This window comes from Pholis gunnellus (assembly GCF_910591455.1).
Source record: "Pholis gunnellus genome assembly, chromosome: 16".
Lineage (NCBI taxonomy): Eukaryota > Metazoa > Chordata > Actinopteri > Perciformes > Pholidae > Pholis > Pholis gunnellus.
In genome coordinates this window covers 1,400,868-1,422,474 of record NC_136543.1, presented here as the reverse complement: position 1 = coordinate 1,422,474, position 21,607 = coordinate 1,400,868, and the positions used below count along the sequence as shown (strand labels likewise).

Below are 21,607 nucleotides of genomic sequence, written 5' to 3'. Positions count from 1 at the left end.
GACTCATGTCAGTGTCCAGTGACAAATGACGCAAGCAATTGACCCCTCCTCCCCTCCAGCTCTCCCTGTGTGGACTATCTCACACTTTAAACAATGTCAGTTGCTCTGAATGTCTAATAATAAAGCAGGAGGGTTTAATAGTTTGTTGAATTAATAATAATTCAATAAACTATATCACTATTGGTCCTTAAGGCCAAAGCATTATCTGATTACTTGAATAATCAATGGAAAAATCTAAACTAATTCAGCCGATAGCTGCAGCTATATATAGGTTACATAAGAAAAACCCTCTTCACAACCGGAACAATCCATGTGAGAGCTGGTTCCGGATGCAATGGTATCTCTCTATTTCCGTCCTGCTGTTTATTGGATTTAAGAAGTTTACACTCCAGTAACCCCATCAAAGCTTGTTACCCAAGATTGTGTTTCATATGGTTAGTCTATGAGCAGTAATGCATTCCGCTGTATGTACTGAAATGCCTTTGAACACTGATGCGCTTTCTTATTTCATACTGAGGTGCATTTGGACAGTGGTGAGACCACTGAGCCTTGTTTATTCTCTTGCTTGGCGTCGTAGCATGATCCTCCACATATGGCGCGCAAGCTCCAAGCATCAACGGAGGTGTTTATACTCAGCACAAACAAAATGAACTGTAAAAAATAAAAAAGTGTGTAACCCAGAAATATGCCAATAGACTGTAGGTGTAACTGTCAAAAGCCATAAACCAACCTATACAATGCTGAGGAGGGATTGTAATTATCTGTAAATTCATATCTTATATTCATAACTTGCAATACTTTACTTTTATTCTTTACAAGCCCTGTAAAGAATAGAAGTAAAGTATTGCATGCATTTAAAAGAAACAAAGGCTGAATATCCTGTAAACTAAATGAAGATTTTTAAGACCTCCTGTTTCTAAAGTATTTAAAAACAAATTGGTCTTTCTATAATTCCTAGACACGTAAACTTTTATCTGAACTATTTCTGACAGTCGCGCCGAATTAGAAAAATTCAGAGGTGCACGACCAAGCGCCACGATCACTTACGAAGTCTACACTCGCCGGCCGTGATTACGTCATTTTCTGGCGTGCGCTTCACTACGCCGAGTATAAACTTTAGTTTAGGAAGAAAGTGAACAAACTATACGGTCAGTGACTACAAATTTTTAAACCGACCTGAACAAAGCGAGTCAAACCAGCCAAGTGATTCATAATTTCCACCTCCAAAAGCCTTTCCTCTTGTAATCAAACCTCTGTTCCTTGTCCAATACCTTCTTCTTTAGTAAGCATCTGAACAGGGTTGTGTTGGAGCAACTTTGTTTGTTTGAACCTATCATGCTGTACGGAATTGCTATGGCAACTAGCTATCCCATAACAGCAAGGAAAGTAATTTGTCTTTTACAAAGTCATTAAGTTCACTTACGATACTGGTTACGATACTGACTTTTTGCCTGGGTTGTGTAGCTTTAGCCTCAGGATTATAGCATGATAAGTATTGTTTATGTTGGTATTCTTGGTGAAATAGAAGTCAGCAGGAGACTCAATCCTAACCACCTCGGGTAAAGTTCATTAGTAGGCTAGCTGTGTGGGACAGTTTTTTCAGTCAATCAATGGTTTTGATTAAAATGGAGAGGACAATTTTGCAAGTTGTAATGGACCAGCTGTCTCAACAATGACCACAAATTGTCACTGATAAATCTGCCACCATTATCAATGTAGAAAGCTTGATAGGCTTAGCAACAGTAACTAAGCTGGGACGGAGCTTGTAGCCACAGTTCAGCTAAAGGTACATGGGCTCGCTTTAAAGACAAACGTTTTTTGGGAGTCTTGCCATTTTAAGCTAAACTGAGGAGCATGGAAAGTATAGGACACATGGAGGGACAAAACAGTACTTGAATGAAGCACCTTGCAGGCTTAAATGTTGAGGGATCTCCATATTTACATCTTTTTAAATGAAGGCTAGCCACAGCATGGTCAGGGCCATCACCAGCAGCCCTGACAGAAAGAAAGACATCCGGGAATGCTTGAGCCTGGCTGGGTTTAGCTCACATGGGTTAACCAAGCTCCTCCCCTCATCTGGCACATTGATAGCCACCTTTAGTGCGTGACCATGAGCTTGTTCTTCATCCTCTTCCTCCTCATCATCAACCCAACCAACCTCACTGTCCTCATAGTCTTCCAGCAGGCAGCCATGTCTGTACGCCGGTGGTCCCACTGGCGCTGGGGACAAACTACATGCTCTTACCTTGTGTCCAAACAGAGTCTGCCTCCCTCGCTGTGCTCAGCAGCGGCAGACCAAGAGAGACAGATAACAATGAACAGACAAGTGGGATATGGTCAACTGACAGAAGGATGAGGGCATGGAGGAAGAGGATGTTGTAGGGAAGGTACATGAAAGGGAAGCTCTGGGGGGTATGTAGCAGAGAGGGAACATGGTTTTGCAAGATGTCCAACAACCTCAAAATTTCATTGTTTGTGGTGTTTATCACGGCCAGGTCATGCCTCTTGTGTTTCCCTCTACCCCTGTGTCTCTTGTATTTCCTCTGTCTGTCTCTGTGTGTGGTGTGGGCGTGGCTCCTATCTTTTCTCCTCCCGGCTCCCTCTTGATTACGGCTCATTAACCTCACCTGTCCAGTCTGCCCAACTGCCTTCCATCTTATCAACTCAGCAGTATATCTACCCCGGCTTTCCATCCACTCATCGTCAGATCATTGTTGCAAACACAGTGGTAGTTTAGTCATTCTGGGCCGCTCAGTATGGTGTATTCTGAGTTCATTCCTACTATTATCATTTGCCTGTATTTACCTGTGCTCCCTGTGCCTCCAGGATCATCATCTCCGGTTTACCAGCCTGCCTCACCAGCTGCCTGTTCTGCTTAATCACCCACCATCGCCCTCTTACCCTCGGTCTCCACTGCTCCATATCACCTTTTGACATTATCACCACCCAATATCCCTGAAAATACCTCGTCACTTAAATCTACTTCCCTAGTCTATCTGCATTTGGGTCTATAACTACAATCCGTGACAGTGTTGTCTGACAGAAAAACATTAACATGAACAGACAAGTTTGGGAAGTCTTAATCTAAGTAAGATCAAACTCAAATGATGACAGGGTTACATGCTGGTTGGCTTACTGTCGTGAAACAATATAAATCTGTTGCAGTATAAATTACTGCAACAGAAAAGGAATTTTCAGGAATTAGTTGTTGCCTTAAAATGCACCTAAGAGACTGTTCAGAAGGACATGACATTAAGGACAATTCTGGTTTGTATCAACTTTTAACCTTTTTTTCGTAGCTTCTTTTCATCATAAAATTCATCATAAAATTCCCCAAAATAATAGCAAGGACATTGGGCAACAAGGACTGACAGGGCAACAAACATCATACGATCAAACCAGTTGTTAACAAGGCATGTTATACAAACAACTTTATTGATGGGTAAAACGGAAATGGTTAGAATTAGGCTAGAATAAGGTTTTAGGGAGTTATTAGGAGTTAGAGAGTTACTTAGACTAAAACACTAAGCCTGACCTTTCAATAGTAATTTTGCTGATAATTGTGTACAACTACGGTAAGTATGGTAGGTCAGAGGGTGTTGATGCTGTATAGATTGTAGATCCCATTGAGGCAAATTTGTGATTTTTGATATTAAGCTTTATGAGTACAATTGCTTTAAGTTGAAAGAACCAGGAAGTCTGGTCTCTAAACTGTAGTGGATGTTTACTCTTTAGATCATTTTACAGATGTTTTCTCTTCCAAATAAGTTTGAATAACCATGTGGCTTATTTCCAACCTGTCTGGTCATCCGACAGCTTGTATTTCTTGACTTGTTAAGGCCAAAATACACCACCGCTGAACAGCGTGTCAAAACAGCTACTGCTATTATTTTCTATGTATGACACCACCCTGCGCCACTTAACGCCACTGGCTTGTTTCCAGCCTCACCACCCCTTAGAAAAACCACTCGTTCCCTGCTTGTAGATCCAGGCTGCCGTAGAAGCTTAGGTATAAGATGTTGGTTATCATAGTTTAAGTTTAGGCTATATGTCGGAAAACAAATAGTGAAATTGGTATATGGTAGCCCACCAAGTATGTTGGTTGATCTGCTGCTTTCAAAACATTATACAGTGGTCAGATTATACATTTATACATTTGTAGAATAGGTAACTCAACCATGCCATTTTATTGTCTTTTTGACTGTTATTAATATAGTTGAGGAAAAAAAACAAACGCATGGTATTTCCTGCACTGAGTATGGTCTTCTGTTAACAAGCTGCAGCACGATGCTTCTTATTGGTGCTAAGGCGGCAGTGTGTTTTCAGCTTTAGGCTTCATTTTAGTGATGTTGCCCTGTTCGTAAGTCTCACCCATTCACTTGTTGAGTTAGTAATTGTAAGAAACTGAACTTATCCTTTTAAGTTTCTACGATTACAGGCCCAGACAGCTCTATCTAGTCAGTTTGGCTATAGTTTTTTGTTTTACATGCAGCATTAAACGGTTGTTTTCAAACCTCACCTTTATGCATTTCCGTTGTAGTATCTCTGCTCTTGTTGGATGGTATCACTACAGAAGGAAATCGCCTTTACTTGATTCTTTGGTCAAATGATTACCGTAACACATAAGAGGCCTCCTGGAGAAATGATCCTGTGAGCTGGAGCGTTTTAGCAGAGATATTCTGTTACAAGCCAGTTAGGTAGCCGTTTAGTTATAGCTGGTTGCTGTATATGAATTGTGTTTAGTAGTCAACAGTTAGATTGTTAGCTGTGTTACAATGACGCCATCCAATTTGCCTGAAGGATGCATTTTCTAGAATTGGAAAATTTGAATGCATTCAACAGCTTCAAGGCACTGCAATGTACAGGCAATACATGTTCAAGCAAAGCTGCAGTGGCTACAGGTGGTTCCATTTGATATTTTGCTTCATTACATGGCACTGAGTTGGCATACCGTGAACATCAAATGCATATTGAAGAACCTTTTGCAGGGTTCTCATTTTTATTTTTGAGTCAGCCAAAAAACATTTAAAGGCCTCCTGAAGGTGGCTTTTTTTTAACAAACTCACAGTTAAAGTTACTTAGGTAGCTCGCTAGAGTTGATAACTAGTCAAATCTAGTACCTATACTATAATCTATAGCCATGACTAAAAAGGAGAAACCTTCTTTGGCCTACCTCTGTGTGAAATCAAGAACGCAAACACTATAAGTGGCGAATCTGCATGTTATCATTGTAAACTGCGTACAAGCTGCTAGAATGGATAACTTGACAGGGGTAGCAACAGTAACTAAGGGGAGTGGGGCTTAGTGAAGCATGGATTACTATTGTTATTTTTAAGAATTTATTCATAATATTTCTACTGTTAATAAGCAAGAGAATATTTGCAGATGGAGGACTATTAACTGATGTATTATTGGCAACATAGCTGAAAACACAGGATATCAAATGTTCATTAAACATTCAAACCCAATCAATAGACTGACAGGATTCCGTAGTTTGTAAAAAGATGACAGAGGGCTCTAATCAGGCTGCACCTTTGACAGAGCAGCAGCGTCAGAAGGGGAAGAGGAGTGTACTGAGGGTTAATACATTTAATACATACATCTGCTCAATGATGGGAATAGGAAAGGCTTTCCCTGGCAGCTAAATAGCTAGTGCATGGCATTTTGGCAATGCAAAGTCTTAAATGCCAAAAGGAAGGAAGAAACACAGAAAAACCTTTAGAATGCACCAACAGGCTGTCAATTATCTTGGCATCTCAGATGACAGGAACTCTGGAAGTGCTTGCCATGAAACATGTTTCAATTAAGGTAATTGTGCACTGCTCACTATAGGGGGGATGTGGTACTGCACACAAGATCTGTGTTTAGCCCTGTAAGAATCTAACAGCAGGGAAAATCTGGAAGAAACCGGTGGATGATGATGCAATGGAGACTCTTTCTATTCTTCCATCTTATGTCATCAAAATTCCTAGCATTAAGCAATAATGTAAAATTACTAAAATTATGCCTTAGGCTTTCAGCAAGAAATTGCTGTTATGGCTGAATTCTTGAGTATCTAAAATGAATATGTGATTATTGTGCAGGACCTCATGTCTGGAATAGAAAGTGTGCCTTTAAGTTGTGGGTAGAGGACAGCCGAGAGCCAGAGGGAAACACCAGCAGATCAGAGGTCTGAGATCCACTCTGACCTTCAGTGTCATTGTCTGAACACGCAGGAGGGTTGTGGGGAAGAGGATGGAGTTGGTGGAGATTTGACTGGAGAAACCGGCCCAGACTTTAACGGGGAAGGGAAAGAAGATGAGGACAGGGGTGGCAGAGGTACAAGACAGAGACACAGAATAACACATAAAGACATTCAGGGATGGATAGATAGAGGGAGGATTGGAGGGTGAGACAGATGAGGAGGAGGAGGGGAGGAGGAGGGTCAGTTCTCTGGCTACTAATCATTGTTTTTTTAGCTTTAGTTTTCTTGTGTTCTTTTGCTCATCCGTATTTCACTGATCATATCATGCAAATACATGGCATGATTAATCCAGCCATTGGCAGATCAAGCAAGATGACAAAGCTTGCAGCAGCCATAGAGGGAAGGTGGCGATGTTAGGGTCAAAGGGATGGGATCCAGGACACAAGGTGCCAGTATGCTTCAAACAAAGTGGTTGTCAGATTGTTGAACAGTGCTAAAACACCTTTCAGATGCAGTCTTTGTGCATCCAAACTGACAATCCGCTCACTTCACAAAGTGAATCACTAATCAAAATTTGAATTCATTACAAGCTCTTTTTTCAATTCTCACACAACTATTTCCGTCACTTTTCATGTGAACAGCCGAGTACAACACAAACGTCCCAAAGTGTCCCCATTTGTACGTTTCATCACATCTTGTCCCTCTCTGTGCCTGAAAGCTTTACACCATGGAATGTGAAAGTGAACAAGTATGCCTTTAGATATGTTCCGACATCACTATGTATAAACTCGTTGGTTTGAAGCATACTGAACCCTTTGGGATGCAGCCAAGCCCAATCTGGTGAAGTTAGAGAGCTGCTTGGTAACAGCTGGCCACGGGCTCCAGGGGCCATTCGTTATTGCTCAAAGAAATGCTGGACAGTGTTGATCTACAGCAGCCTGACAGCAAGCTGCACAATCAAGTTTACCTCATACACGCCACCAACTACTCTGTACGCAGGTGCTGTGGACATCGTCCCCTGCACACACATATACACACACATGCCATCTTCTCAGCAGCAAAATCTGTGAAAGTGTCTTGTTCCTTTGTAACTGCAGTTACCGTCATGCTAAAGCAGTGGAATGATATGGAGAAAGCCAACAGCACTCCCCAGTGGAGGATCAGTGTAGTTCTAGATGATGAGGTGCATTGTGGACATCTGCAGTATTCTTCATGGACAACATCAATATATTTATGTCCGTTGCTACACATGTGTATGTGTCTTGTCAATAAAATCCTCCCATGGAAAAATGAACATTTAAAATAGTTTATATATACATATAATATAATATCCAGTATGACTCCTACAAAGCAAACAAGGCCCCAGACCTTGAGGGTAATATGCACTTTAACTCTTATTTTGTTTTACCAACCCTTGGGTTCAAATTTAAATACCTTTAATATTTCATTTGATATTATGGTTACATAGTGTCTATTATAAATGTGTGTTTAAAGGCCTTCTCCCCAGATGTCAACATCTGTTTGTGTGGAGCTGCGGTGAACAGCTTGGCTTTTTTCACAGCAGACTTTTTGACTTGTCATGGTAAGAAAAGCACAGGTGCTAATAACATTAAAAATGTCTCTGTTCTATTCAAGTGTCCCAGTAAGTCATGGCAGTGTGACAGTAAGCCAGCATGCACGATAGCAGGACCCTGAAAATCAAGCAGCTGAATGGAATTCATTGCTTTGATTATTTATACCTTGGCTTTGCCTGTGACATATAAAATATCTTCCATGAAAAGGCCTATTGTAAAATGTACTTGACTTGTTGAGGGGCTTTAATCAAATGTTCACAAACTTCTTACAGACCCACAGTAAACCTATAGGGGCTGCAGTGTTTCAGCTCACAAATACGGGTTGCTTCCTGGGGCTTTTTTAAAATAATAGTTATTGTTCCAATTGAGTTGAATGCACTAATTGCAAGTGGCTTTGGGCAAAAGCATCTGCAGAATGTAATGTAATGAGTCATAGAGCTCACCATTATTTCTTAAAGATACTTTGAGGATCATTGACCAACACTGCTTTGAGGGCACTGTAGTTAGATTGGTATCTCTAGGGTGTAAATGTTATTGTCTAAGAAATGATTAAATAATGGAAAATATCAAATTAACCAATTAACTATTTACGGTTCACATTATACAAACCACTCAGTAAAAAATCAGCAGGCTTTTTCTTATGTTATGGACACCAGGGCTTCTCTTTGTAAGAGAAAAGAAAGGGGAGAAAACCTGTGAACACAGATTACTAAACCAAATGAACAAATGACTAACTGAAGTTTACAGATTAGCTCTGCTTAGGAAACTGTGGGCATGAATTAAACTGTCCCAGAATATATCTTTATACTCCTCTGGAATATGCGTAGAGCATTCTATATAAAATGGGGAATCATCATTATTTTTAAAAGCATCTTTAATTAATATAACACAGTATTTAATTGGCATACGAACAAATTGAAAACACACACTAATAACAGGTGTTAAATGTATTATTTCCTGCTACTATATGACCGTTGGAGGGATCTGTGCGGACGTTATAAAAATACAAAGAAGTGCCATAAACAGCCACTAGCTCCTACTGTGGAGTTGATGTCTAATAATCACAGGCCCGGTGTCCCCGTGTCCAATCTCAAGCTACTATAACTAGTGAGTAGACTGCTAGTTAGTTGGCTAGCACACAACGTCTAAACCAAGAGTTGGTTCAGGTTTACTGAGCTGCCTTTACTGAATGGAGACTATGGTTTAAAGGGTCAGTGTGATATTTTAGAAAAACCCTCTTGTTTGACATGTTACCAAGAGTCAGATGAGACTATTGACAGTTGGATCTCTAGTCAAAGAGTCTATACAGTCTGTATGATCTGACTGACACATTGCATGAAATGATGTCTACTGGAGAGTAATCAGCAGTCCTGCTGCAGTGTCTTTGCTCCCCAGGTTGCTGGACTTACCGCTGGTTGCAGCTGGCCGTTGATGCTCGCTGTGCGGAAAGGCGAGTTGGTGGACAGACGCTTGTCCCACTCACTGGGCCGAGGGTCCGGCACCGACTCCATGAAACTCCTCTTCAGCTCACTGATGCTAGTGTGGTGTCGCATGATCCCAGTCTGGGTCTTATCCAGGTCCTTCAACAAGAACGTAAAAATCAGAATAGGTAGATGGAAGGGAAACAATGAGTAGTAGGATGAAACAAAAGAATGAATAAGATGTGAAAGAACAGCAGTGGGAAAAGGAAGTGAAAAGAATGTAGGACCATGAAGAAAATAGACATCTACTGTATATGGTCAAAGAAAGAGGACAAATAGACAAAATAATGATGAATTAAGTTTTAAGAACTATCTCCCACCCTTTCAATATGTTGACGATATGGCTTTGTTTTATACTAGGATTGAGCCTGCCTATTCTCAATGACATGCTGAGGTGATGGAGGAAGACATCATTTAGACAAACTAGACACCAGGAGTCATCATCCATCTCTTGTGATCTGTGATCCAATATTTTAGCCCAGCAGCAGAGTTTACAGCCATTTCTAAATCTTCCTCGTCTGGGTCATAACAGAAATAAAGCAGCAGAGGATGTCTACTGATTACTGGTTACTAACAAGGCACCAGCTCACTGGCTCACAGATTATGGCTTTCAACAATGCCAGCAAGAAGACATGTTGAATGACAGGGTGTCGTGTTTCTCTGAAAAACCTGCATTTGGTGAGCAGGTTTTTCACGTTGACCCAATGAAAGCGAGGAAGGTGAATGTTCTGCACATCCAACTTCAGTTGGCTGCAGGATGAAAGCAGCATACAAAGGGAAAGGAGAGGTAGTCCGTACACTGAATATTGCAAGCTCTAAAAAATGTCTTCAAAAAGTGCATGAAATGATGAGGCTAAAGCTATTTATGTATCACAACATTGTATACATTTTTTTTCAAATGTCAAGAATGCACTTTGGCACAAGTATCGGCACCCTTTAGTAAAGGCTGAGCCTATGATTAAAATCAACCTAAGTACCTTTCCAGTCGTATTTGACATGTTTAAGTTCACCTGTTTAATAAGGAACTCTTCAGTGGTCAACCATGACTTCCTGTTTCATTGAGGTCTAAATATGAGGTGACACAGGCCAGATTCCCTTCGTCATTCATCTTATGTGAAAGACCTGGGAACACAGTGAGCAATAATAAGGCAATAATGACGAAGTTTAAAGCAACAGGAGATGCAAACGAATCTCCAAGGATCGCAGCTGGAGAATTGCATGGATTAATTGAGTCAGAAAGTCACCAAAACTGCTGTCATGGGAGGGTTAGCTGTCAATCAACAACAAACTAAAGCTAGAGTTTACTAAACGTTGCTGGTACTTTCAGTGGGACCGGGTTATGTGGTCAGATGAGACCAAAATAGAGCTTTTTGGCAAAAAATCAGAGGTGGGTTTGGGGTAGACGGAAAGATGTAGCCGTATAAAGAAACACCTCAGACCCACTGTGAAGTGTGGTGGTAGGTATGGACATCTCGTTAGGATACAGAGAACAGCCCAGTATCACGGCAGGTTGTGAAATAGTCATCTGTTGGTTTCATGGAAACCAATTGTCCATTTATTTTGTGTCACTCAGCACAGAAACAATGACAATGAAAAGTCAAATAGGATCCTTGTTCGTGGTGGACACTGACTGAAATGGCTCATTGATCACAGTACCCACAGATAATGTGTGGGACGAGCTGAAGAGGGTCCACAAGCGTCAACCTCTCAATATGAAGGATCTGAGGAGATTCTGGATGAAGGGATGGTCTCAGATCCTGTTTCATGTGCTCACCAACCTCATCATGTATCATAGGAGATGTGATCTTGGCAAAGAGAGGTTGCAATAATTGTGGCACACATATGTTAATATCATGATTTTTGATAAGAATGTTCGAATGTTTCTTTCAGTTATGTTACTTGAATTAAAAGTATGTTTTTTGCGAATATTTTGAATGAAAGTTCATGAGGATAAACACTGGAGATATATTTCCACATCTCACTTTGCTAATTTATACTTAAGATTGCCAACAATTCTGAGGGCACTGTATCCAGCCTACTTTGTATTCACATGGATGTTGACCTGGAGTAGATGTTGAAGATAAAACGTTGGATGTTTACATTCAGTGTGCAGACTTCCTCTTTTTTACCTCATGGAATCATAATCCTTAATGCATTCTTATGCTTTCCTTAATGATCAAAAAGCTTAACAATGATTAAATGCTGAAGCTAAGCTAGGCTGAACATGTCCTGGAGCTGCTGGAGATACAGTATCTCAATACTCGACACACATGAAACTGATCTGCTCTTCAGTTTGATGGATATCAAGCTAAAATGTCCAACTGTTGTTTTAATCATGTATAGCCATGTAAACAGCAGTCTGACACCAAGTAGTAATGAAACTATTTAAAAGACTGCTTTATAAGTGGTAGGCCGGATGAGTTGGAGAAGACACATGAAGAGAGAGGTGACGTGTCACAGAAGTAGCAGGCTGAGGTTGTACCAGAACCCAGCAGAAAACCAAACTAGGAGCTGCTCTGTGGAGCTGCAGAGATTGCTAATAACATTAACAATAATCCCTGTGGGTTTGTCACATTCAGGGACCGCTTTTACACTTCATGTTGCCCTCTGATTCAATAGATCTATTAATTAATGCAGCGTTAAAACAGGACTTCACTATCATACGTTCCCAAGCCGTCAAAATGTCATCACTCTCTGAAATGTTCAACACCAGCACAGAGAGGCACAGTGATCACAGTAATAGACTCACAGTCAACACAGGGAGTTATGTTCATGAAGACAATAAAATGAATGTCAATGAGGACCAATGACAAACATCAGTGTCCACAATCTGTTAGTGACATCACTGAGACATACATGAGTAGGAAAGAAGAAAATAGTGGTTTGTTTTCTAATCTTCTCTGTCATTAGATCCTTTTCAGACATTTGACTCAAAGCACATGCAGAATGAATGATGGCTGCATTCCATTTAGATGAGCCAGTTCCAGGATGCAAACTCACTGACAGGGCTTACTGAGACACCTAATGTAATGGAGCCCTCATTAATGTTATCTACACTTTCCTGCTTTGACAAGACCGAATGTGGGCCCTGAAAAGGATCCATACATGGTGGCAGAGCAGCAGAGCAAGCACTGAAACTACTTTGTGGCAAAACATGGTCAAGCTCCGTTGTTTAAGGTTAGATTCATAGCTTTGTTAAAGTCAGGGTTTCACTTCACATCGTTTCATACATAGTGACTAATCAATAGCACTAGATTAGACGGCAGTGACGAGTCCTTTAGACTCACAGGAGAAAAGAAATAGCTCATTTTGATTGCTTTAAGTCCTGCAGTACCAGTTTAAACGTTAGCATACCTTTCCCAATCATATATTTCACACAATGAATATATGAAATGACAAAGACAATGTCAAAGTGAAGTGAAGCTACTTGCATGAGAATCAGAGAGGAAAATGGTGCATGCCAAGCCTTTAGGGTTAAGCTAAAAACAAGACAAGAAACGAAGAGAAACAAAACTTTCAAAACAAAAAGAAAATCAACAGCACCCATGCAGGCATAAAAACGTGACGGCAAACAGTCAGAACAGATATCTGAAGACTGAAGATACAAACCTCCAACATTAAATTGCTATGTCTGATATAAATAGTTTCACCCTCAAGTTTCTTTGCTCTTTTCTGTGGAAAATCAGGAAAAAGGAAGAGCTGGTTGGAAATAATTCAGAATTAATTCAAACATTTTAGTATTTGATTTGCAATGGAATTCAATGAGCGGCACTGACCATGGTGATGACATGAATCACTTAAAATATAAAAACATAAGCGCTATGGGGTTGCAGTTCCCAGGCTGCTCAGCTCAGGGAATGGTGAGGGATTCAGCTGCACGGTGTGTGTGAGACGCCAGGCAGATACTCATTCGCTGATGTGAGTGAAGTCACATGCTATGCATGCTGAGGCTGCTGCAGTGCAGAGTACAGGACAAGGACCACGTTGCCATCTGCTTGTCACTCCAGGAATTTGCACGTTAAATAGCAACATTCACACGTTACTATTTTCAGTAAACCTGAAAATCATCTCCTGATATGGTGAATTATTCACCAACCCATCACATACTAACCCCTGTGTTTGTAGTGTTTGTATGTTCAGAGACTTCTGAGTTATCTTCTTCTGATACTGTAAACATGGTTTTATTGTGTCGGGAGATGTCAATGGTTTCATTTAGTTTCAGTATCCTAAAATCTATGGTAATAAAGTTTATTGGTGAGCACATAACAGATGTAAAAACATCTGTGTGTCACACATCTGTTTATTATGATGGGGAATTAAATAAACACTGTCATAGTTTTGCATAAAATTATGACTTTATCCTTCAAATATCACAACTTTTGTTGTAGTGTTGTGGCTTAATTCTCATAACATTATGACGTTTGGCCCGAATACTCTAGCAGAGAGCACTGACAACTTCAACTGTAAAATGTCCTGTTCAGTACTTACTGTGGTCAAAATAAGAAAATATAGGGAAAGAACCTACTCCTCCCTACACACATTTTGCTTTATACTAACTAACTAAATAATTGTATCATTGCCAGACTCTTACACATTGCTATCGAATATGTTTACATTATGTCCAAACATGACTTATGAGCGCCTTAATTTTCCAATTATGCTTATGTTCCTCAGTGTTTCCCTCAGAGCTACTCACAGGAGAGAGAGTTTTGCATCTTCACCACATGGGAGCGTTTGAAAAACGCAGATATTGTTGTCTGCTCTTCAGCTCTTTTCCGACGCTCGCTCTCTGTCCACTGGTGGGAGTGTGCTCACCTGTGTGTGCGCACACGTGTCTGTGTGTGTGCGCGCGAATCGAGGCGGAACTCCGCCGTGCGCGATACAGAGCACGGTGTAGACCTGTTTTATAGGAAAGAACCTTAATGACGTCTGTTGTGATCTGGCCTATATAGAAAATAAATCCTCTTAATCCCTACCCCTATTTTTAGGCCTCTGCTCGAAAATTGCATACCCATACTCAAGAGAGTGTAGATCTCTAACTACAAGGTCTATTTGAATAATTTTTTTTTTAATAACAGAAACACTTGTGAGATTTGTTCAGATGGGTAAATATTGTGTATATGTTACCGGTTAATAGTAAATGAAGATGGCACACAGCTCAAATTGAAAATGTTCAGGTTCGCCTGAAAAAAAAGCAATTTTATTATTTTTATTTTTTTATGAGGCCCTGGCTAGCCGAAAACTCTCCCAAATCATAGCACAACAGGTCAGGAGTCTCTAAAAAAATGTGGCTTTGATAAAGTAAAGAATAAAACAGTTGAGGTTTCAGTACAGAGAATTCAGGCGAGGTCATCATTTTGGAACCAGCTGTTCCATTGTACTTTTATATACTATATAACTATATATTTCACATGTTTTATCAATAATATTGTTCAAACATCCAAATCCAGCAGTTTGGCATCAATTTGATCCTGGGTCCTCTCAGAGCCTGTAAACCATGGATCCATTCTCGTCTGACTGCAGTCTTCATGTGTGTGAGTGGTGCTTTCTGGTCCTATGATTGGTCAAATTCAGACTGACACCTCTTTCGAAACGTCAGAGTCTCAAGGAGACACTGGGCGTAAGCTGGTGTTGATTGACAGAATCGTTAGCCAGTAAAAATCCAAAATTTGCCTTCCTGCTCCGTGCGTAAAACCGATTCACCGAAAACGCAAATCCCTACTTTCATGCTGTAAGAGGAAGGTGTGAGGAGTGTACTGGAAGCGGGGGTTTGGCGATTCAAACAAAGGAACCGGCCCCAAGAATGTTAGGAGGTGTCTGCCAGCGGGGGTTGGAACGAAGCTGGCTGACCTAGGTGTGCAGAACAGAACCAAAGGCATGGCCCAGGAGGGGCTTATTGGATGAGCCAATCGTGGGAGCTGATCGATGGGCTCAAGGATGTAACTTTGGGGGGACAAAGGGTGTGGATCGAGGGAGAGTCAGACTTCCTTGGGGCCATTCAGTGAACACACCAGTTTGCTGGGTGGCCTGAACGGGGTGTCATATTTCATGGAATATTATATTTGTTTTATCATTCATGGTGTACTTCAGTTTGCAGTTGTTTTGGCTTCTGTTAGATATTAAATACTTTTGATTTTAACCTGAACCATTTGATTCCGGCCCTGCTTGCTGATGGAAGAATGGGAGCAAGGGGGGGGGGGCTTCTTCTCCTCTGAGGGCTGCTTTTCAACATGCGGCCTTCCACAGCTCTGAGAGGTTCTGGACCTAACAGCATGTGTGTAGCATTAATAATATTTATTTATGAAAAGTCCATTCTATGACATTCGGAACCAAGCGAACCCCAAATCAGGCTCGTCCGGGCCCAAGAGGTTACAAAATTAACTCGACCTTCAAAGGGGGGGGGGGGGGGGGGTTGTTGGGGGGGCTGGGTAGGGGTAGGGGAAACACTGTTCCTACAAAGCTTTGAACTGCTTCACACAAGAAGCTGCTGTAAAATCAAGCATTTCTCCTGTCACAGAAATTTCTGAAAATTCCTGGAGGGACTGATTCAATCAGCAAAAGCTTGTAACAACCAAACATTATTTTGTTAACAATATACCTGCACGTTCGCTTCTGGAGAAGTAGAAACCATGCTTTGTACAAGAAAAACACTTTATTTGTCAAAAAGCTGCAGGGAATGACAATGACTTAAAGGAAAAGTGTGTAACATTTAGGGTGCTCTATTGACAGAAGTGGAATATTATTTATTATGTTGTCTTTAGTGTATAATCTTCTGAACATTGGAATCATTGTGTTTTCGTTACCTTAGAATGAGCTGTTAATATCTACAAAGGGGGCTGCCGTGTTTCTACAGTAGCCCAGAACGGACAAACCAGAGGGACATTCCTATTTTCCTGTTTTTCCGTCAGCCACCGTAGCTCTACTGCACGCTTGGCACACCGGATAAGTTTCAGTTGGTTGCAATCTGCAACCCCACCACTAGACGCCACCAAATCCTACACACTAGACCTTTAATAACAACTTTGCACAATGGAGTGATTCTCCTTGGACATGGACAAGGCTTCACAGAGACACAAACAGCCAGAAATCATGAAGAAATCAAGAGATTAAAGCACTTGGTGTCTTTGCACTGGAGAATAGCACTGGCATTCAACAGACAAGCAAATTAAAAGTCTCTTCATGTGTAATTGATGAAGGGATGAGAATGGTGATTCAGCAGGAGCACCAGCTCAGGAGCATGCTAACCTTCCTCACTCGCACCATCTCCATCTTTGCTTTGTCCTGAGGAGAGTGCTGCTCCACCATCAGAGGAAACACAGAGTTATTGGATGTTAAGGTCCCATTGCAGTCCGAATCTATCAAACCATTTGTAAATCAATTGACAGAACATACAACTTCACCATCCCAATTGTACTGAAAAAAGGTTTACCAGTGCTGTTTTTGTCAAAAAATGATAATCATGAGAAAATATTTTGAGTTGTGTGCCGTAGATTCTCAAATAAAAACCAGCATTAAAATGTACCAAGTGGCTATCACAAACAAATAAATGCAGGTTCCTAAGAAAAAAAAGAACTATTATGTGTACTATATAAGCTAAATTCAGCTTAATAGACATTTTCACATCACTCTAGCACTTCACTTTTTAGAAGAAATACTGTTTTAGTTCTCAGCTTCAAGTCCCTTCTACTCTGCCATTCTGTTGATTGGTGTAAAGCTACTGTTGATGAAAGGTTAAAGGTTTTCTAGGAACGTTTTCTAGGAGTGACTTTTATGACGCTACTATGAGACAGTATAACTCAGCCCTCACAAATTCCTTATTAATTCCCATTGTTGGTAATAATGTTAATTAATGATCAGGCCAGATTTTGGGCAATATTTTCTACATTTCTTTATATTTGTATAATATATATCTTCACATATTACATTCACTGGATTTGCTAATCAATGGACAACGGTCTTTGGTAAAATGTATAATATCACAGTATGCACAGTATGCATCTTGATATACAATTAAATGTATGGCAATATAGAAATATTATTAAAGTTATTAAATAAAAACTGCAAAATTAAAGCAACTAGAAATAATTAGCAGAGTAGTGAGTGTGACATACTGTGTTGTGTTGATGGGACTACTGCTGTGGACATATACACTATATTGACATATACATTAGTACCATCAAAGATTTCTTTTGTATCCCTGTTTTGTGAAATATTCTTGCTCACCATATACATATACATACCGCTATATTTTGTTCTATATTGCTCTAATCTCTTTAATATCACATACAGTATACCAGTCATGGAAATGCTCTACTGTATCGATTTTGTTTTCTAGTCTTTGTCTAGTTTCAGGTGGTTCGACTCTGGTTCAGTTTGATCATGCGTCAAGCAAACAAACCTGGCTCTTTTTCTCTCTTTCTCCGTTGGCGGTGGTCACAGAGGGCGAGTGCCTCCGCTCTCTCCTGGCCACTGACTGGTAGCACAGACAAAGCTCACACATCAGGATCAATTCCAGGCATGACCAGGAATAAACATTCCACAGAACAATTCTGTTTCCATTAAGAGCTAAAATGTTCATTTTAAAATAAAGAAACACCTCAACCCCATCAAACCTGGTGCTGGTAGCCTTGGAACTCTTGGTCGAAGGAGGTGGACCGCACATTGACTTGTTCAATTCATCTATCTCTATTTATTAGGGCCCCTGGTGAAGTCAGACAACGAAACGTTGGGCTTTTGATTCAGCACAATATTGTTACAATAAATAGAGAGATGAGATTGTCCTTTTCATCGATACCAGCTACACTTACCACTAAATTATATATGTTCCTCTTGTACACTGTTTGACGCATTTCTCTGTACCAGCACACGTCATACTCTACAGTGAGGTATATTAGCTTCCATGTAACCACTAGTTCAACATTCTTTTGCAAAGCAAACGCATGAGCACATCTAAAAATATGTGGAAAAATTCCTTTAGGATGGGCCATTAGTTTTTACTTGCTAAAGAAAAGTGATATGTACAGTTTGGAGGATTGAAAGGTGCTAAAAACCTGTAGCAATGAAACAAGGCCTACATATGCAACTCCGGTTCTATGTATTCTGGATGGCCGCCAGAGGCTGCACTTAACACGGGATGTAATCCATTTTGTGCATTTGTGGATCTCCTCAATGCATAGCTGAGTAGACAGCACAAAACAAGTAGCTTCGCAATCCTTGGAGTTGTGTCAACTTTGTCTGCCAAACAGTCCAATTTCTTTTTTCAAGGTGTGGTACCCCGAGGTTTACCTGACCCACCAGGTGGTTTGTATACTGAACCATCTGAAAAGCTGGCATCGGAAACTGTTTGGAAAGGTTCAGGCACTTTCAGAAAATATGACGCAGGTGATTTGATGAACCATCTGTCAATCAAACTCTGAAGCCAGTCAGGAACGAAGCAAAAGCAACCGTCAGGGAGCAATGAATTAACAACAAAAAAGAACTTGTCTCCCGCTAAGGGGGAAAAAACAAATATGGCGACTACCAGCAATTATAATTCTGAAGCAAGGCTTGCCAATCACTGCAAGGACAAACACAAACGTTTAGAAGAAACCTGAAAACATTACTTGAAGCAACAATAGAGAATTTGTACTTTTCTTGCCGAGCTTCAGAGTTAGCGAAGACACCTGCCTTACCTTTCTGTAATGTCAGGTGCTGAGAGCACCAGCGAAATCACCAGTCTGTCAGCTAAGAGATACAAGTGTAGCAATGGTTGCCTAATTGCAGTCCTTGGAGGATGAGACCGTAACTCCAACCAAGCTCGTGAAGAGACACTTATCTGCTTTTTTAAAGCTTTTAGTTTCAACCTGCATTTGCGGGTTACCTGCGAGAAGCTACAAGGGATAAATATGAAGACATGGGCTTATCTGGGCGGGACTGCCCTACGTCATCCTAGGTCATATGTGAATTTATTTATATTAAATACTCGACCTGCGCATGGCGAGATGGATAACATCCAGAGTTTAGCACTGTCTCTGGTAGTCAGGAAGAATGAAACTAAGTTTTTAAAAACTTTCCACCTGTGGAGGAAGGCAAATTACAACTCTGAAAACAGTGACCTTACAAGTAAAGTGGCCTTTTTGCTTTCTTATTATTTTATAACTCAATATTGAACATTTTAAATACAGTAGCATTAATTTCATCTCACCATTTATATTCATACCTCTGAGTCAGTGGCTCTGAGTATGGATCTATGAGTACTTGTTTGAATTAACTATCTTACAAACTCAATCCCTCAATGGTGGCCAGGCGCCCTCCTTAAAAGTTTACTGTAAACCATATGGCACTCATACAGTGTGCATAAATGGGACAATTGTGTATTTTTATGACTTCATTTCTAATTTGACCAGTGGGACTAAGACTGTATTTCATTATTAATAACCTCTTCTGTCTGGCCTCTTCCCTGATCTCTGATTATAAATGCCCTGTAACCTCCCTTTTTTCTTCAATAATGAACAGAATAAAAGCTGGTGACGTAAAGGACTGTGTCCACTACCTTGATTTCTGGAGTGGACTCTGGTCTGGGGCTGTGGCTCTTGGTGTACTCCGCTGGCTGACCCTCTGCCTTCACTTCCACCTTCCTGTCTGCAGAGCGATGGCCTCTGGATGTAGAGCGGTGGTGGTCAAAGCGAGGCAGGGTGGGTAGCAGTGGTGAGGGAGCTGCCTCCCCAGGAGACACCGGTGACATAACGGGGGCGCTGACGGGACGAGTGGATTTATTGTCGGGAGTGGATGCCATGGCTGGATTGGACAGAGAGGAAAGAGGCTCACTTTAAGAAACACAAGGAAAGGATGTCATGTATTATTGTGGTATCTGCAGCCTCTGGACCTTTTTTTTTTTTTACTTTCTCTAAATAACTTTAATTATATCTAATTATATATAACTCTGACCTTCATGTATGTTAGGCCCAGTTTCCAGCATGCCCTCTCTACATTTCCTGTGGACTTTTGCACTCTATTGTCTGCATTAAGATTTCATTCACCTCTAAACAATAAAACCAAACTGTCAAACTGATGTAGTAATGTTATAGTAATGATGTCCATACATTCATTAATTCATTCACTAATTCACTTATCCGGATCTGGGCTGCTGTTGCCCAGTCACCCAGCCACGTCCTCCTGCACTGCCTGTATATGGTAGACCCGAGGAGTTCCCAGGCTAGATGGGCTTTAGAATCCCATCCAGCATGTTCTTGGTCTGCCCTTTTCTGTGTTCATTTTCTGCACCCTCCAATAAAGTTTGGAAAGATCATCAAACATCATTTAATAGAAATGTGGGGAGCTAATGGCAGGAACAACATTTCTTCATTAGACTAGAAAAGCGAAGAGCAAAGAGATGGTGTCAAACAGGCACGTGAGGCCCCCAACCTAAAGACAGGCTAAAGCCCCACATATACAGAGTTGTACTACACAACTGCTCCTACTACCAAAGTTCAGTTCATCATCCTCCATGGCAGCATTGAGTTATTTCACGCAGAGAGTGCTCTTACTGGAAATGAAGCAGAGGAGGAGGGTGTGGGATTGGACTCCAATGAAAAGCAAAATTGTATTCAGTTTAATAAAACAGCCAATTCTGTAGCACACACAGCAGCTACAAGGTCCCGATCAGTTCACATTTCCAGCAAATGGAGAGAAATAGCGGATTGTTAAAACCTATTCCCATTTGTACACATGCCAAAGTCAGCCCTGTACTCAAAAAGATTTCCCTTTGCTATATCATACAAATAACCTAAAGCCTTATTAGATCACACCCAATGAGGACATTATTTATGGACAGCATTTGCACTGTTCTTTGCTGTGGTGTGCTGGGCTGGGATCGTCACAACTGGTGAGGGCAGCAGGCTCAACAAGCGTTAGTGGCAGTCAGTGGATAACCTCTGTCACCCTCTCCATGATGAGACGAGGCAGATGAGCAGCTTCTTCTGACACCTCATCAACCCACCCAGGTGCAAAACAAGCTTCACGCTCTTGTTTGTGCTCACTGCCATCAGACTATATAAAGCAGAGGAGATCTCTTTGAAAAGCCAGCATTAACCAGAGCGCTGTCACTTTACCTTCTACCTCTGACTTTACTTGCTCTTTTATAGTTTCTATACTTCTATTGTATGTACCTCTATTATTATTCATATTTACTTCTCTATTTATCTGAAATTATTTCTGCTTTTGCATTGCTGCAACACCTGAATTTCCCCTTTGGAGATCAATAAAGGCTCATCTGATCTTATTGTTTCACATTCAATAGCTTTAATTGTAACTGGCGAAGTCTGCTTTTCCCATGTGGGATTCAAATGTTGTACCCATGCCCAAGGGATTCCTGTCCTGTGCTATATGAC

The 21,607-nt window shown here is 40.8% G+C and overlaps 1 protein-coding gene across 1 annotated transcript in view; it reads right to left on the bottom strand.

The window, feature by feature from the left end:
- The window catches only part of epb41a (erythrocyte membrane protein band 4.1a), a gene marked incomplete at its 3' end in the record, with an annotated part of 54,819 nt that overhangs the window by 21,886 nt on the left and 11,326 nt on the right, over positions 1 to 21,607 (bottom strand). The window contains exons 11-16 of the mRNA XM_079176646.1: positions 19,771 to 20,015; positions 17,638 to 17,712; positions 16,485 to 16,532; positions 12,849 to 12,911; positions 12,671 to 12,718; positions 9,168 to 9,338 (exon numbers count right to left, since the gene is read on the bottom strand). Of these exons, the coding sequence (XP_079032772.1) occupies positions 9,168 to 9,338; positions 12,671 to 12,718; positions 12,849 to 12,911; positions 16,485 to 16,532; positions 17,638 to 17,712; positions 19,771 to 20,015 (650 nt within the window). The remainder of the gene's footprint in view (positions 1 to 9,167; positions 9,339 to 12,670; positions 12,719 to 12,848; positions 12,912 to 16,484; positions 16,533 to 17,637; positions 17,713 to 19,770; positions 20,016 to 21,607) is intronic.